General features: G+C 52.4%; 3 protein-coding genes across 11 annotated transcripts in view; all 3 read left to right on the top strand.

Annotated features, from left to right (window-relative positions):
* Window positions 1-4426, top strand: part of PTPRA (protein tyrosine phosphatase receptor type A) — a 156863-nt gene extending 152437 nt beyond the window's left edge. For all 9 annotated transcript variants that reach the window (XM_039479646.2, XM_039479644.2, XM_074406324.1 and 6 more), the window contains 4 exons: window positions 1215-1340; window positions 1420-1571; window positions 2893-3028; window positions 3812-4426. In XM_039479646.2, coding sequence (XP_039335580.1) covers window positions 1215-1340; window positions 1420-1571; window positions 2893-3028; window positions 3812-3886 — 489 coding nt within the window. In that variant the 3' untranslated portion in view covers window positions 3887-4426. The remainder of the gene's footprint in view (window positions 1-1214; window positions 1341-1419; window positions 1572-2892; window positions 3029-3811) is intronic.
* A 106-nt stretch (window positions 4427-4532) lies between these two features.
* LOC101028145 (progonadoliberin-2) lies at window positions 4533-11877 on the top strand. The gene is made up of 4 exons (XM_010351794.3): window positions 4533-9702; window positions 10361-10528; window positions 10665-10801; window positions 11638-11877. Exons 1-4 carry the CDS (start codon window positions 9402-9404, stop codon window positions 11686-11688), a joined length of 657 nt encoding a protein of 218 aa, XP_010350096.3. The 5' UTR covers window positions 4533-9401; the 3' UTR covers window positions 11689-11877.
* Window positions 11878-11947: 70 nt separating this feature from the next.
* MRPS26 (mitochondrial ribosomal protein S26) lies at window positions 11948-14199 on the top strand. The gene is made up of 4 exons (XM_039479559.2): window positions 11948-12228; window positions 12327-12473; window positions 12563-12686; window positions 13696-14199. The coding sequence occupies exons 1-4, from the start codon at window positions 12017-12019 to the stop codon at window positions 13828-13830; spliced, it is 618 nt and encodes a 205-aa protein (XP_039335493.1). The 5' UTR covers window positions 11948-12016; the 3' UTR covers window positions 13831-14199.
* The last annotated feature ends 3155 nt before the right edge of the window (window positions 14200-17354 follow it).

Genomic DNA, 17354 nt, shown 5'->3' with positions numbered 1-17354 from the left:
TAAAGGCCTAGTCTTCATCCCAGCTGAGACTCTGTGTAAAACAGTGTTGAGAAAGAACTGTGGTAGCAAAAACCATTCCACCCACCAGTGCCATAAAAACCAATATAATGCCTGATTAAGGTGAGCCTTAATGAGAAATTTTTTTTTTTTTTTTTTGGCTGAGCTGGTTGAAGAGGGGCCCAGGGCACTGATCCCTGAGGCATTCCCAGGGCTCCTGGAGAGCATGGGTGGAAAAGCAGTAGTCCAGGGCATGTCCTTGATTCACCACTTTAATAATCATGATTTTATTTTGACTGTGAGACTATTCACAATTTCTTTTTTTTTCTTTTAGTTGACAGCGGATTTTGCATCAAGATGTACACAATTTCTTTTTCTACTTATTTTTTTCCCAAATCTTTCAATGACATTATAGTATACATATGGTTGAGAATTTTTCAATTGCCAGTAGTGAAGAATCTCAAATCTTACCCTAAAATGCTCTAAAGAAATGGGCAGCATAACTGTGTGTTGTTATATTTACATATTTATGCCTTGGCTTGTTCTGCAGACATTGAACAAATTCATTTACCAGATACTGAGAGCCTACCATGTGCCAGGCATTGTGCAAGGTGTGGGGAATACAGAGATGAAAAGAGACGCAACCACTCCCACAAGGAGCTATAGAGGGAAGTGAGCCAGGTGCAAGCAAAGACAGACAGTAGACCATCTCCTGCTCACTAGCAAGGACAGAAAGGCGAGTGCTAGCAACTTGAAGTTACCATTGCAGATCAAAAAGATAAAGGTAAAAGGGAGAAAGGATCCAGTGGCCTGGGCGGTGGTGAAGCCCATGGCTGGCTGGGAATGTGATGGGTTCCATCAGTAATTTTCTGAATTAGCAGTCTGGTGGATGTAAGCAGCATTAACTATGAAAACACCCCATGGGAGAAAAAGAAAGGAATTGGAACATTTTCACTCCTCTTCTCTATCCAGCCACCAAGTGTTGGATACCCTGTGAGCCTGTAGTCAGAGTTCTTTACAGACCTTGTCAGTGTTTCAGATGGCCTCTGGTGAGGATTGGAAATTAATTGGAATGGTGTGATATAATGATACTGCAAGTTTTTAATACCTTGGGGACAAAGTGTGTTGGCATAAGAGGGATCAGGCTGCTTGTGGGCAGTGCTGCTTCTACACATGTGGTACTCTGAGCCCCTTACCTCTCCCACTTGTCCTTCCAGGAGAAGTGTGCCCAGTATTGGCCATCTGATGGACTGGTGTCCTATGGAGATATTACAGTGGAACTGAAGAAGGAGGAGGAATGTGAGAGCTACACCGTCCGAGACCTCCTGGTCACCAATACCAGGGTAAGATGGGTGGTGGGTGCACTCTGCCCACAGGAAAAGCAGGGTTACCCCTGCCCCCCTGATCCCCTTTCTTCCAAAGGAGAATAAGAGCCGGCAGATCCGGCAGTTCCACTTCCATGGCTGGCCTGAAGTGGGCATCCCCAGTGATGGAAAGGGCATGATCAGTATCATCGCCGCCGTGCAGAAGCAGCAGCAGCAGTCAGGGAACCACCCCATCACTGTGCACTGCAGGTATGGTTCATTCTTGCCCGCAGGGAGAGAGAGAAAGCCAGGAGGGACAAACGGGGGAAGCTGGTGACCTTGGGTCAGACTGAGGAAAGCCAGACAAGAGCAGCTTATTGGTGAGCACATGGTAGTAACACTGATGCCAAGACAGGATTGGATGCTGAGAGAGGACCCTGGAGCTTGAACTTGGCACAATAAGTGCTGGGGGACTAATGTTCAGATAGTGGGCAGGACATCAGCAAGGGAGACTGGCAGTGGAGACCCCAGTTGTGCTATGTGAGGTGAGGGCCCGGCCTCCTTAAGAAGCACAGGAAAAGAGAACAGGGCGGTTATTTTGAAAACAGTGCACTATAGGTATGGCTTGTCCTATCTGTTCATTGAGGAAAAATGAACAAGACTAAGAACAGAGGTTGAAAGAAAGGACGAGTCAAGGGTGTCTCCCAGGTTTGAACCTGGGTTGGTGTGACCAGTAGAAGAAAGATAGTAAAGAGACTTGTTTGGGGGGAAAAGTTTAATTTTGTTTGGGTCATTTTAGAAAAAAAAAAAATGCACTCGTTTACTTAGAATCCTAACAACAGCTTACAAGGCCCAACATGTTCTGAGGACTCCTTGGCCAGGGCCGGCAGAAGATAATGTACACCATGGGCTGGCTCTGGCCCCACCCCCACCACTCTCCTTTCTTCCTTCCTGAGCTACATGGCCTTCAGCACCCTGGGCACACTTCTACCGTGGGCCTGAAATGCCAGTTTCCCAGGCAGCCACAGGGCTTCACCCAAGCCTTGCCTGAGTACCCTGCCTAGAACTCCCACTCCTCTTCCCTTCCCTTACCACACATCTTCTTGTCTGGGGACATTGCTAAGCACTACAGTCCCTGCCTCAGAGTAGGCACTCAGTGTCTGGTGAGTGAGTCAACTGATGACATTGAGCAAGGGGACAGTGTCAAGGGCAGAGTCTGGATTTCTTGGATTTAGGAAGAAAGTGAGAGATACGGAAAAGAATCAGCAGCTACACACCAGTGCAGGGAGTAGAGTTTGTCAGGGAAAGACAGGACTAGAGCTAGTTCTAACCTGAGCAAACAGCAGGTTAGGAGGACCCAGGCCAGTATGTGCAGGTAGACAGCAATGGCTCTGTGCTGGTGGGGTATGAGTAAAGGTCATCCCCACAGTCCAACAGGCTAGTCCCTCTGTGGCACATGGGGCCAGGTTAGGGGAGGGGTCCACAGGGGAAAGGCGAGCACTGGCCGCCTGCCCCTACCTGTTTGTCTGCCACTCACCCCCTCGAACAGAGGGCCATTGCAGATGTGGTAAGTGTGTCTGGTCTGTTGCAGCGCTGGGGCAGGAAGGACGGGGACCTTCTGTGCGCTGAGCACCGTCCTGGAGCGTGTAAAAGCAGAGGGGATTTTGGATGTCTTCCAGACTGTCAAGAGCCTGAGGCTACAGAGGCCACACATGGTCCAGACACTGGTATGCTCCTCACATATTTGTCCCTGCCACCACACCATCTGCAGCCCTTCTCTGTCAGGGCCAGCTCAAGAAGGAGAGTCTTCAGAGGAGCCTACCCAGTAGTCAGAAGACTATGTAAACACAGACCTGCCCTTCCCTTCCCGAGGTGCCCCAAATACACAGGAAGCACATTGGAAGGCAGGATGGCAGCAGTGAGTGCGTAGCCCCTGTTGCCAGAGGATGGGACAGGTTAGAAGAGGGTGTCTGGGTGCCCCACAGGGCTCATCTGCACTCCTCTGTGGGTCTTGGGTAAGGAAGACCCAGGAGGAGTTCCTGCCTTTGGGCTTGGGCTCCCTGTTAAGAGGTCTGACTTTTAGCAACCCGCACATCCACAGAGGTATTCCTGAATCCCATGGAGCTAGAAATGTTTGAGGGGGAAAGAAAAGTGAATGTTAGGAGGTTTGGGAGACAGGTTCTGAGAGCCAGGGTGCATGCTAGCCTGGCAACCACGGTAATTGTGGCCATGCTCAGCTATACCGTCTCCCAGCCGAGCACACACATGTCTGACCTCTGTAGGGCTTGGATCAGCTCTGGTCAGCTCTGCTTGTAGAAGGTCTGCAGCACTCAGCCCAGAAGGGAAATGCTGTCAGAATTCTGGCAGACAGATCAGAGCTCAGGTGGAAGTTAAGAAACATTCAGTTCCTTTCATTTTTCCATCTGGGAAAAAAAAAAAGTCTATTAGGAATTACAGGTACTGTGTGTTCTTTAGTAACCCTGGCTTTTTCCTTGCCTTTCACTCTCCAGGAACAGTATGAGTTCTGCTACAAGGTGGTGCAGGAATATATTGATGCGTTCTCAGATTATGCCAACTTCAAGTAAGCAACAACAAGGGCCCGTGGACCAGAAGGATTGCCTTTAATATTTTGTAATATTCTGTTTTGTTAATATACCCCAAATTGTGTATATATCTTATAACTGTTTTAGAAATTGGTACATAGGCTTCTATTACCTATTAGGTGGAGATTTTATATGTAAATGTGTTAGCACTGATAGTCCTTTTTCCAATGTTTTATTGGGGAATTAAATAGTGTGATGTTTGGATTGATATCGTGAAATCCTCAGCCGGGAAATTGGGCTGGATTGTTCTTTGGTTAATACATCTTTCCCTAAAGAAGATAAACAAAATCCATTCCAGGTAGCTCAGCACCAACTAAGAAAAAAAAGCACAAAGTTCTCAGAGCTCTCAAGAAAAGTGGTTGTCCCCATGCCACCATGCACTGTAAATATCCCTCCCCTCTCTCCCTGGCCCCCTCCCCTGCCCCCAGAACCTACATCATGGGGAGTAATGGGACCAGAGCGGTATCTCTGGCACCACACTAGGGACTATCAGGTAATAAAAGCTTTGACTCCCTGAGGAAATGTCTCTTCCTCTCTCTGGGGTGGGGCAGCCATATTGGCTGGGGCTCTCCTTGGCTGTTCTGGCCCTGCTGTTGCTGTTTTCTCTGAGCTGTCTAAGAGAGGCCATAGTCCCCCAACCCCTCCTATCCACCAAGCACAGCCCCTCCAGCTCTTAGGTGGTCTCCAGGACCCTCCTTTCATTCCCAGCACATCTTTGGTGTAGTGGTCCTGGCCAGCCTCCCTCCCTATGGAAGGTGCCCAGGTCCTCACTGAGTCTCCTTAAAGACGGGAGCACAGGGGAGAGTGGAACTGGCTCAGCTTTGGGCTGAGGTCAGTCTGACCTATCCAGTCTGTGGTGCTTTGCTACAGAGCTGTCTGGATTGTGTTACCCTATCCAGGATAAGTCTTTATAGCCACATGTGTTGTGTTGAATTGATTCCATTTTCTTTCATACGTGTCCTCATTTCCTGACAGTGTGACTGTATCTCAGATCTAGAAGTCAGGATGGTGGGAATCTTAGATCCCAACTTGGTTTTGAGTGACCTGTTAGACAAAAGAGTTGAACTTTTGTTTCTTAAAGAAGCTGGATGTTCATTAACAGTCTGTCCTGTCCAGAGACCGAGTATCCCTAACAATATTGTTCTCATTGTCGTGGTTGAAGCTGGGTCACTGCCATGTCTATACTCCATCTTGAAGAAGGAGCATGGAGAGCCAGCAGCTTCATTTCTAAGGACATGAAGCCAAATCTGCACCTTTCATTTCCACTCATACCCCATATTCCACTCATCAGCTCCGCAAGTAGGTTTTTACCTGGTCATAGCTATGTCTAACTACAGGGGGTGCTGGGGAAGGGTGGTCTTTTGTTGGGGGCACACTGGGAGAGTGGGTGTGTCCACTGCCTCCCAGCGACATAAGCAGCTCACCAAGAGCAGTAGAGTGAACTGGTGGCTGTGGCTGTCAGGCAGGGCCTTTCTTAAAGAGCTGGTGCAGGCCTGGGCTCATCAGAGGCTTCTGGAGTGAAAGGTGGCACCCCAGCCTGGTCCATGGAGGCATTTTCAGAGGTCAGCACTGCTGTGCCTCTTGGAGGAGGTGGGACTTGAACTGGACCCCCAGGATGCTGGGAATTTCGATGAGCAAAAAGGAAGAAAGGCCAGTGGAGCCACATTACAGAGGGCCTCAGAGTCCAGATAAAGCATTTAACACGGAGTGGCTCCAAGAGGAAAGCCTGTCTGTGCACCACGTATCCAGGATGTTTGTGGGAAGGAAGGCGATGTGCAGAAAGGACCCAGGAGGCCTGCAGCAGGCAAGGGCTGCAACAGACCCCCTCTGGAAGTTTACAGGAGATGAGCGTGAGTCATTAGAGACATTCAGTTCTGTAGGAACTAAGGAAGTCCGAAGAGGCAGTAAACTCAAAACTCACTAGTCTCGAGAGAAGCATGGATAAATTAGGCAAACACAGAATCTGAGGAATTTCTGATGAGGGGTGTCAAGTCTGGGGAGCAGCTCCTGGTTCCTTGCAAGCTACCCTTCAATGCTCTGTGTGACCAAGTTCAAGTCAACACAGGAGGACAGGCACTGGGTCAGCAAGCCACTCAGTGAATGTGCAGGTGAGGCTATTCACAGGTGCCTGTGTGCCTCCCAGCAGGCTGCCTCCTACTGCCAGGGCTGGCCTTGAGCAGGGTGTGCCAGCATGGTCTGGGTGGTTTTCTGCTGGAGTCCATGCTTATTTGGCCAATGGATGGGCCATTGTTTTAAACATCACCTGGGTGCAAAACCAGTGTCTCCAAGTAGGAATGACAGCTGTTTGCTCCCCATCTCCCTCAGGCTGTAGATGTGTCTCTCATCCCTTTATGCCTCCTTCTTCACACCTGTTTCTACTCAGGGCTTGCATGTTTGCAAGAGAGGTGAACCAAACAGAAACTAGTATAAGCCAAAAGGAAAATGTGCTGAGGCTCACACAGCACAGTTGTGTAGGAAGGGCAGGAGTGACCATTTCAATGCCCTCCCAACAGCTAGTCAGTTGTGACCCAAGGGGTTTAGGGTAGGGGTGAGTGTTTCTCACAGGGGAAGAATGAGAAACACCCACCACACACCCAAAGCCCTATCTCCTGCCACACTCAGACCTCACTTCATCTGGGCAGGTCCTTAAAGGGTGTGGGTTCATCTGGGTTGCAGTTTCCTTCATAAGCTCCCCTGTCCCAAATACCCAAGTCTCTTTCATTGAAAATACAGGCCAGGCATGGTGGCTCACACCTATAATCCCAGCACTTTGAGAGGCCGAGGCAGGTGGATCATGAGGTCAGGAGATCGAGACCATCCTGGCTAACACAGTGTCTACTAAACCTGTCTCTACTAAAAATACAAAAAGTTAGCCATGCGTGGTGGCACGCACCTGTAGTCCCAGCTACTCGGGAAGCTGAAGCAGGAGAATTACATGAACCAGGGAGGCAGAGGTTTCAGTGAGCCAAGATTGTGCCACTGCACTTCAGCCTGGGCGACAGAATGAGACTATCTCAAACAAACAAAAAAAAAGAGCAGGCCAGATGCAGTGTCACACCTGTAATCTCACACTTTGGGAGGCCAAGAGGGGTAGATCACTTGAGCCTGGGAGTTCAAGACCAACCTGGGCAATGTGGTAAGACCCTGTCTCTACAAAAAATACAAAAATCAGCCAGCCGTGGTGGCACACACCTGTAGTCCCAGCTACTTGGGAGGCTGAGGTGGAAGGATCACCTGAGCCCATGAGGTAGAGGCTATAGTGAGCCGTGATCATTCATCTGCCCTCCAGCCTGGGTAAAAGAGTGAGACCCTGTCTCAGAAAACTAAATAAGCCAAGTGTGGTGGCTCATGCCTATAATCCTAGCACTTTGGGAGGCCAGGGCCAATCAACTGAGGTCAAGAGTTCAAGACCAGTCTGGCCAACCTAGTGAAACTGTCTCTACTAAAAATAGAAAAACTAGCCAGGTGTGGTGGTAAGTGCCTGTAATCCCAGCTACCAGCGAGGCTGAGGCAGGAGAATCACTGGAACCTGGGAGGCGGAGGCTGCAGTGAGCCGAGATTGCGCCACTGCACTCCAGCCTGGGTGACAGAGCGAGACTCCCTCTCAAAAAATAAATAAATAAATAAATAAATAGCATGTCCCCCACCCCAGGCCTAAGTTCTTCCCTCTTTATGAGAGACTGCTTGAAAAAGCCTGTACTCTTACTCTTCCCTTTTCTTCACTTCATTACCACACATTTCTTTTTTCATCCCTGCTCACCAAGGTCACCCTAGTACTAAACCCCAGGGGTTTAAGGTCTCTTCCCCTTTGTGTCACAGGCTGCCCTCTGCCTCTTATTCTCACCCTTCAGCTGCTCTTCCACTAACTCCTCTCTCAGAGGTTGGGATTCTGGATCTGTCTCTGTGGACCCTCAGCTCTCCTCCAATCCCAAGTCCCTTGCATCCTAGTCGCATGTCAGGATTGTCCAGAGATGCCTTCCTCCCACTGCCCACACCTAGCGGCCCACCCTCCTTTCCTCTGACCCTCCAGCATTCTCCAGGCCCATGGATCTACGGCGGTTCCTGCTGGCCCTTCATTTTGTTCCTTATGCCGCACCCCTTGTCCTTCACCCAGGCCACCTGCTCAGGGTTGATGCCCCTCTCTGCTCCTGCAGCACCTGAGTGCTTCTTCACCACTGAACCTCTGCTTTCCCACCTGAGTACGTGCAGCCCATGGCTGCAGCTCCTGAGGACTGGAGCTCCATGGTGAACAGATGGCTTTCTATGTTCTAATGAAAGGGATTCAAGAGTTCCAGAGTTGATAGTCTGGAAACGACATCAGACATTTCTACAAAGCTAAGTATGTTGCCAGAAAAATAAGGGAGCAGAGCTTGCTTTCCCCAGGAAGCTTAGCTCTGGTTTAGATTTTTCAGGAAAAACTGGAATCGAATTACAGGATAAAGGCACCCATTCCCCTTTTAAATGAACACCAGCCTTGGTGTGGCTTTGAAAAAAGCATTCTATAAACCCAAACCAGAACTAAACTAGTACTTAGATACATTTTCACTAAACCACAAAGCAAATGTTTTCCTAAAAATCACCCGGTTAACAAAGTCCATGTATTTAAGCCAAAACAATTTAACTGAACATACGGTCCACACATTCGTTTCAGGTCCCTGCTAAGTCAGTCTGGAAATTCACAGGTGTGCCCATCCTGCCTCAGCAGCGGAAGTCCAGGTGTCCAGAGCTGACTGATGCCCAGTATACCTCCCCTCCCCCATCTTTGTTACAGGATTTGACGCACCTGCTCTCCTAATGACTCTGGCCACCAGGATGCCAAGCCTGACCCTGGCCCTCCCATTTGCTGTTCAGCCCAAGTGCAGAGATTGGCTATTAACCCTGTAAACAGGCCTCTGACCCCCAGAGGCTGAGGGCTGGTGAGGGAAAGCTGAGCTGCTGACGCAGATTGGGAAGCAGGAGCCCACTTTTAGTGGCCCAGGCTAGCTATGTCCAAATCCACAAGTGGGGAGGGGTTAAAGCCTTGAGGGACAAAATTACTCTACCCACAGCTGATGGTCCTAGGGATGCTGCACTGTCCCAACAGCTGGGCCCCATCTCTTGAGCCTGCTTCTTGCGGGGGAGAGAAGCCACTCCTGGGTAGGTACTGCCCTACCCAAACCCAGCCATCTGGAGTGACCCAGCCAGCGCCGGTGCCCAGGTGTGTGGATGTGAATTGTCCCACCCACCCAACACATTCTACAATAAGCAAACAGAAGCTCTGGAGGAGAGTGGTCAAAGCCTCCCCTGTACCTCTCAACAGCCTGCCAGACTCCCTACTCTTAGGCCTCCACTGTCCACCAGGGAAAGCCCTGGGCTCGGAGTCTGGGAACCCCCAGGCATTTCCCCCACCCAGGACACAGCTCTCTTTTGGGGTCAGGGAGGGCTGTGAGGGCTTTCTAGGCCTCAAGATCAGGAGCTTGAAGATGCAGCCTAGGAAGTGGGAAGATGAGACCAGGACATGGGCCAGCCTGGAGCAGGAGTCCCGGGCTTGGAGGCTCCTGGGAAGGTGGTGGGGAGGGGCCATCTGCTGGTGGCCTCAGTCCAGCAGCTGCCCGGTGAATGTTTGTGGAGTGGTCTGGGAAGGAGGTTGGGTGGTGAGCTGTTCCCCCTCCCCTCTCAAGACGTCACTGGAGTCTGGGGGTGGAGCTGCCTGGCCTATAAATATTGGGGCCGTCTGGCTAGGATCCTGCAGCCGCCTGAAGGAGCCATCTCATCCTCAGCTCTTCCCCGCCTGGATCGAGCTCCATCCTGGGTGCATGGTATGCTGCTCCTCTTCCCCCTTCCCAAACCCCTCCACCCCTGAACCATGCCCAGAAAAGTCCCCTTTCCCTCTCCTCTCCCCAACAACTCTGCCATCTATTCTTGTGCTTGCTGCCCCTGGCATGGGAGGGATAAGAGGTAGAAGCACTTGCCCCCATCACCACCACACATCCATTCCACATCCCCAACTACTATGGAAGAGATACAGCAGGCCACAGAGAAAAGGGCAGAAGGCCTGCCACTGTGGTTCCCTAGCACCGGTGTTCCAAACACCCCCACACTGAGAACTCCCCTGACCATCCATCTATCCTCTCATCCATTGGCCTGAAGTCTGTTCCCCTCCAACTTTCTTCCACTCCTTGAAGGAAGAGGGATGGTCTTGGATGAGTGGGAGGGTCCTCAGAGCTGGCAAGGTAGCCTCTGTACCCTGGGTTCAGGGAGAAAGCTTGTCCCCTGGAGCATCCTCCCCTGCTGGGCCAGGATTCCCCAGGGTCTGGACCCCTGTATGCTTGGCATGAGGAGCAGTGGCAGAGAGAGAAGGGCATAAGGAGATACCAAAGCTGCCCCTTAGATGCTAGTTTTCCGAGGTGGACCTGGAAGAAGGCGGGAATGTGGGGGTGGTGTAAGGTTCCTTGAATGCTGTACCCTGTCCATTAGAGCAGCCTACCATGGCCAGCTCCAGGCGAGGCCTCCTCCTGCTCCTGGTGCTGCTGACTGCGCATCCTGGACCCTCAGAGGCTCAGCACTGGTCCCATGGCTGGTACCCTGGAGGAAAGCGAGCCCTCAGCTCAGCCCAGGATCCCCAGAATGCCCTTAGGCCCCCAGGTGGGTGATGGGTCTCCCAGCCTGATTGGGAGGAAGAAAGTGATGGCTAGGGTCTCCCCCTCCTACCTGGAGCCTGAGGTCGGGGTAGGGAGGACAGGCTCAGTTCCCTTCTAAGGAAGGGTCCTGGGCATTGCAGCAGGCAGCCCAGCCCAGTCTGCCCATGGCCTCTCAAGTGATGCCCTGGCTCCCCTGGAAGACAGCATGCCCTGGGAGGGCAGGACCACAGCCTGGTGGGCCCTTCGCCAGAAGCAGCACCTGGCACAGACACTACTGGTGAGTGGGGTGAAAGCGCTGTAGCACCAAGACCAGTGGCCATTGTGGCTTAGGGTTGGGGGCTGGGAGAGTGGGGGAGAATGAAACAGCACTGAGATGCCCCCTGCCACAGCACCCCCAGCCACTTCTCAGTGCCCCTACTGCACACAGCAGGGTGCTATCTGCTATCCTTCCTATTTCCCAGGAGGATTCTAGACAATTTATAAAAACACTTAGGTTAAAGACCAAAGTCACTAGTAGAGTAGACGCAGATAATTGCTCTAAAAACCTCCATAAATAAGACAGTGGTGGCCATGCAGTCCCACAGGCATCTTGACAATCAAGCCAATGACTGTTTTGAGGCAGGCAGCCCCCGGGCCAGTGGAAGGAAATGAGAGATGCAACCTCACGCAAATAGCCAACAGGGCCAAGAGGACAAGGTGGTCACTAACATGTGCACTAGGAATGTCTCAGGGACTGCAGAGCTCCCCAAGACCATAGCAGAAGACACGTGTGGGGAAACGGTTGGTTACTATTTTGTAAATCAAACATATTTAAAGTGCATCAGGAGAGCACGATAACTAAAGAATAAGTGTTAAGTTCCCATGAGGCAGTCTTACTGCCTGATTTGTGTGTATGGGCTCGGGTTTCCATGCGTCACGCTCGTTTAGGGTGGACAAGGTCGCTGGAGATCCCAACCCTGGATCCTCAGGCGTCTAGAGGAGGCAAGGGGCGCGTCTGCTCTGGGAAGCCAAATAGGAATTGGGGTATGGAGAGGGAAGGGGACCAGGAAGGTGGTAGCTCGGCGGTCACGAGACCAGTGTCCCGAGGCATGACCGCCACCTCTTCCTCTGCAGACAGCAGCCCGAGAGCCCCGCCCCGCCCCGCTGTCCTCCAATAAAGTGTGAAGTCTCTGAAGCTGTTCCCTCGAGTTCTGTCCATCCCCTCCCTCTCCTCCCCGCTAAGACCGTTCCCCGCGTGAGCGTTGGAGAGACGCGGGCCCGGCCCCGCGGGTGGGAGGAACGACCGGATGGCCCAGGGCCCTGCCGGGAGAGCCGGGCCAGAGCCCGGGGGCGGGGTGCGGACGGCCGCAGGGTCGCCACGCGGGCTCCAGAGGCCACACGGCCGGGCGGGGCATGAGGGGCAGCCGGAGGACTACAGGTCCCAAGGTGCCCCGCGCCACTTCCGGGGCACGGCGGCGTCCTCGCAGCGCGGCCGCGGTGAGAGGACTCGGTCATGCTAAGCGCGCTGAGCCGCCTGGGCGCTCGGGCCCCGTGCGGGCCCGGGGCCCCGCTGGTGCTGCCCGCGCGCGGCCGCAAGACCCGCCACGACCCACCGGCCAAATCCAAGATCGGGCGCGTGAACATGCCGCCCGCGGTGGATCCTGCGGAGTTCTTCGTGCTAATGGAGCGTTACCAGCACTACCGCCAGACCGTGCACGCCCTCAGGTGTGCGGCCGGGGGGAGGTGGCCGTCCGCGCACGCTGGGGACGGTGGTGGGGGGGGTGTGTGGAAAGGGTGCCAACTCCCGGCGCGTCTGCACCTAGGATGGAGTTCGGGTCCGAGGTGCGGAGGAAGGCGCACGAAGCCAGAGCCGGGGTCCTGGCGGAGCGCAAGGCCATGGAGGAAGCCGCCGAGCACCGCGAGCTGATGGCCTGGAACCAGGCGGAAAACCGGCGGCTGCATGAGCTACGGTGCGTGGGGCGGGAAGCTGGGCGGGGCAGCCTGACAGGCCTGGGAGAGGTCCAGGCCCTGCTTAGCCTCGGTCCCTTGCCCCTCGCAGGATAGCGAGGCTGCGGCAGGAGGCGCGGGAACAGGAGCAGCGGCAGGCCGAGGAGCAGGCCCGCAAGGCCGAAGAGGCGCGGACCTGGGCGCAGCTCAAGGAGCGGGAAGTGCTGCAGCTGCAGGTGGGCAACGCCTCCGGGGAGTGGGGCTCGAGCTGGGGACGCGGCTTGCAGGGCACTGGGAATTCTGGGCACCGCGACACGGGCGCTGGCCATGTGAGGAGACTTAGAGTTGGCATGTCAGGATTTGGGAGAGGAGAATGTCAGTCAGCCGCAAAGACCCGGAGGTGAGCAGAGAAATTGGACATTGTTCACGTGCTTAGCAGGTCTGTGGGAGGGACCCTGCGTTCCACAAAGAGGTTGCATTTTGCCTAACGTGATGAAGCCATGAAGGGTTACATATTTCAGGCCAGGATTAGCAGGTGTGCGACTTCAAAGCAGGGAGACCACCTACCAGTTATGCAGTGAGAATGGATGAGGCTTGATTTAAAGTAACAGAGGGGTAGCTGGGCGCGGTGGCTAACACCTGCAATCCTAGTACCATGTACTATGGGAGGCCTAGGCAGGCGGATCACTCGAGGTCAGGAGTTCGAGACCAGCCTGGCCAACATAGTGAAACCCTGTCTCTACTAAAAATACAAAAAGTAGCCAGGCGCGGTGGTGCATGCCCGTAATCCCAGCTACTTGGGAGTCTGAGGGACCAGAATCGCTTGAACCCAGGAGGCGGAGGTTGCAGTGAGCCAAGATCGCACCACTGCACTCCAGCCTGGGCGACAGTGAGACTCCGGCTCAAGATAAAAAAATAAGCAAATAAAGTAATAGAGGGGCAAGGATGAGTTAGAGTGATTTAGAGGGGACCTCACGTGCCTCAGTGGAGGGACGTGAGATCCATAGCTGGCGCTCCGGGTTCCGGCTGAAGTGTCTGCGAAAAGAGGAACGTGGCAAAACCACCTGATGTTACTCCACTGCCAGGCCAGTGGGGCTCTCAAAGGGGACCTGCTGCTCCAGGCGTGCTTCCCCAGGGGGAGCAGGAAATGCTGTCTCAGTGGTTCCCTGAGAGGCCAGCAGGCTGGGTGGGCTGGCTGGCACGTGCCTGGAGCTCCTGTTCAGCTGGGCTTTTCTCTCCTGATAGGAGGAGGCGAAAAACTTCATCACCCCAGAGAACCTGGAGGCACGTGTGGAAGCGGCATTGGACTCCCCGAAGAGCTACAACTGGGCCATCACCAGAGAGGGGATGGTGGTCAGGCCACAACCCAGGGGTTCCTAGGGACCCAGTAAGGACAGTGCCCACCCAGGGACCATGTGTGTGGCGCGGTGGCAGAGTTGGGCCTGACCTGGAATAAAGCAGTCCGTGCTGCTTATGAGGAAGGTTCAGCCTTTTCCAGCACAGCCTTCACATTCGGCCCTCTGCTGTCATCATTTGTCAGAAACCCAAACACAGTGCCCTGCCTGTTGAGGGTCAGCACAGCAGGAGACTCTGGAGTGGTTTCCATCTCACAGAAGATCAGACAGGGCCACAACCCCCTCAGGCAGCCAAGCCATCTGAATATCATTAAGGGTAGTGATGGGCAAATTACATCTGAGGGGCAAACATGCCTGCTTCCTGGTTTTGTAAATAAAGTTTTGTTGGAACACAGCCACACCCATTCATTGACTTCTCTTCACTACGGTGGCAAAGATGACTAGTTGCACAGAGACCATATGGATTGCAAAGCCTAAGATATTTAACTTTTTACAGGAAAAGAGTAGTGATCTCTCATCTGGAGCTTTAGGGCTCTAGCCTGTAGCAGAGGTCACCCAGGACCTGGGCCACAAGCTAACCACTGGCCAGGGGCCTGCCTCTGTTCTGTCCTGGGCTTTGGGGGCCAGAGTATGGTATATTCAAGACCCAGAAGGCAAAGGGGAGACCCTGTTTCTTCTGAGTTCCACAAAGAGGTTGTATTTTGCCTTACAGGTGATGAAGTCATGGAAGGTTAAATATTCAAAGCTAGGATTGGCAGGTTGTGCAACTTAAAAGCAGGGAGATCACTTAAGAGTGGCTCTCTCCACCCATGGCCTCAGTGACTTACATGTGCCCTGGCATCACCAGCATCCTTCGGCCACCCAGCAGATTGCTGCTGGCAGGGGAGACCTGGTGGACCAAGACTTTATGAGGTTAGTGTGGCTTGGCAAGCACTTGGACCAAACTCTGTGGGTACCAGGAATACCTGTGATGACGAAGTGAGTATATAGATCTGCAGTCCTTGTTCAGATACAGGTCCTCAAGCAGTGTCTGGGGTGAGCTGGAGGAAATGTTTCTTAACGAGAGCAGCTTCCCTTTGCTGCCATGCATGTGAACTCCAGCTTCCCTCCATGACTCCCACCTTGCAGGGAAAGCCTGAGGACATCTAAGAAATGAAAACCTTTTAGGGTGTATGGGCAACTCTTGTTGCAGGTGAGGAAGCAGGTATTAAGGTGCAAGCAGAGGTGGTGCCTGGCACCCAACCCTCCTCGGAGCCCTGGCCTCCCTCCTCAGGCTGGGAATAGCTCATCTCCCTGGCCCCAACTCTGGCCAGAGCACAGTAGCATCCCTGCTTTCAGGTGCATGGCATCTGGAGTGAGACCTGATGGGCACGTGTGGGCAGTGGTTTGACGAGTGGGCTGTCTGGCCGCCTGCAATTGAAGCCTTTGATGATGTGGCACAGAGGCCTGTTAGGAAGTTCGGTTTTATGTAACATACTCCTCCATGGACCTCTTTGTCTCCATCTTCCAGTTTTATTCTTTCCAAGGCCCCTATACCAGGATCCAGACATAAGCCATCTGTCCAGACGGAGGACACGTTAACACCTTGAAGCTCTGTCTTTGGGCTGATTCCGCTGCTGTCCTGCATGGGGCTGGAACTCAGCATTCACTGTCTGCTGATGCCATTATGTCATGCAGAGCCACCTGGAAAGCAAGTTTCAGCGTTTTTGTTCTCTACTCAAAGCTGTCTTGGTGTAGGCACCAGTAGGCAGCTTACTGGTACCTTCAGGGTTAACTGAAACCCAGTGCCATCTGTACCTGCTTCTAGTGAAACACAGAGCGCAGCGAGGTGCACAGGTAGCCTCTCAGATCCCATCCATTCCAGGTTGCAGAGTCGTGCAATGTCCTACAGTAGAATGCCTGATCTCTGCAGAACCCTTGATAGTTAACTTGATGGACATGGCCTTGCTCAAAACATCAGGGTCTCTAGATCCTTGGCTCAAGTTCCAAGTAGGACTTGGATCTGCCGCAGACAGTGAGCTCTGCAGGGTTGCAAGGGGCAGAGTTGCCAGAATCATGCTGCAGCGTGGACCATCCAGAGAATGGCTTGCTCAAGGCTCCACTTATAGGTGGTAGATTTGGGATCTACCTGCTAAATGCATTTGGAGTGGAACACTCAAATATAAGTGTTTTGTCGGGGACAGTCAGGATGGCACGTCTGCCGGGGATCTCCCGACCTGCAAGAGGGTCCCAATAACTGGAAGAGAGAGTACACGGAAGAAAAGAGAGACAGACAGACAGGGTCTGGAGGACTGAATAGGCAGTGCCTAAACAGCAAGTTTATTCTTGTCCAGGGTCTCATTATATATCTTAAGATCAAAGTAAATGACATCATCCTCACAGTATGCGAAGAACAATAAAAGGGGACAGAAAGTTACAAAATCAAAAAGTCACAAGTACATTTTGTTGTGCAGGGGGTTTATGATCACAGCTCATAAAAGTGACCAGGTGGTGTGTTTTATCTATTTTTCCAGAAGGGGTCTCCGTTCAGATAACAATATCAGAAAGTCACAAGCTAAGTTGTTAAACCATTATCTAGGGTTCAAGGCAGTCATGCAAGTAAAGAAAAGGTTAAAGCTATTCTTAAAGAGTCATAAAAGTTAAAAGCAGAAACTGCTTGCTGGTATGGAGCCACTCAATCTAGCAGAACCACTTAGTTTAGGCCCAAACGTCATCATGGTTAATAGTAGAAACTGATCATCCATCTTTCAGTTCCTTCTTTTCCGTAGCTCGACTGCCTCAAGCAGGAAACTGTGTTTGGGATCAAGCTCACCATACAGTGAGATTCACGCCTTTTGGGGGTCTCACATGGGAACGTTCCCAAAATGTTTTCACCAAGATTGGAGGAGGCCCACCATACTTGGTGGGATAGATGGGATGGACCAGCAATTTGTGAGTGGCAAGTTTTTCCCAAAGGACCCAATCAAGTATAGATGTTTTACCACAAAACTTGGGATTCTTTTTTTTTTTTTTTTTTTTTTTTTTTTGAGATGGAGTCTTGCTCTGACACCAGGCTGGAATGCAGTGGTGCAATCTTGGCTCACTGCAAACCTCCGCCTCCCAGGTTCAAGTGATTCTCCTGCCTCAGCCTCCCAGCAGTAGCTAAGACTACAAGCATGCACCACCACACCCAGCTAATTTTTCTGTTTTGAGTGGAGACGGGGTTTCACCATGTTGGCCAGGATGGTCTTGATCTCTTGATCTCGTGATCCACCTGCCTCGGCCTCCCAAAGTGCTGGGATTGCAGGTGTGAGCGCCCAGCCCAAAACAGGATTCTTGCCCCTTCCAGTTATCTAGAATAAGCGTGACGTCAATGAGCGGCCGGCCATGCTGCCTGGGGGATGGATGGTATAGGTCTTGGGGATTTGGTTGTGCCAAACTGTAGTGTTGTTCATCTCTTAGGCTGAATTACGAAGGTTTGCCACTACTGGGTGAAGACAAGCTGCTTGTAGTGGTCCAGGTGGGTAGGACAAGAGAAGAATGCATTTGCCCGATGAATCTGTTCCATCA

This window comes from Saimiri boliviensis, chromosome 9, assembly GCF_048565385.1.
Source record: "Saimiri boliviensis isolate mSaiBol1 chromosome 9, mSaiBol1.pri, whole genome shotgun sequence".
Classification (NCBI taxonomy): domain Eukaryota; kingdom Metazoa; phylum Chordata; class Mammalia; order Primates; family Cebidae; genus Saimiri; species Saimiri boliviensis.
This window is presented reverse-complemented; position numbering and strand designations above follow the sequence as displayed.

Bases quoted from the DNA above. Each gene is read 5' to 3' on its own strand.
- LOC101028145 (XM_010351794.3), top strand. From the start codon at position 9,402: ATGGGCCAGCCTGGAGCAGGAGTCCCGGGCTTGGAGGCTCCTGGGAAG. The intron at 9,703-10,360 runs GTATGCTGCTCC...CCTGTCCATTAG, and splicing joins AGCTCCATCCTGGGTGCATG to AGCAGCCTACCATGGCCAGC. The intron at 10,802-11,637 runs GTGAGTGGGGTG...CTTCCTCTGCAG, and splicing joins ACCTGGCACAGACACTACTG to ACAGCAGCCCGAGAGCCCCG.
- MRPS26 (XM_039479559.2), top strand. From the start codon at position 12,017: ATGCTAAGCGCGCTGAGCCGCCTGGGCGCTCGGGCCCCGTGCGGGCCC. The intron at 12,474-12,562 runs GTGCGTGGGGCG...TGCCCCTCGCAG, and splicing joins CGGCGGCTGCATGAGCTACG to GATAGCGAGGCTGCGGCAGG. The intron at 12,687-13,695 runs GTGGGCAACGCC...CTCTCCTGATAG, and splicing joins GGGAAGTGCTGCAGCTGCAG to GAGGAGGCGAAAAACTTCAT.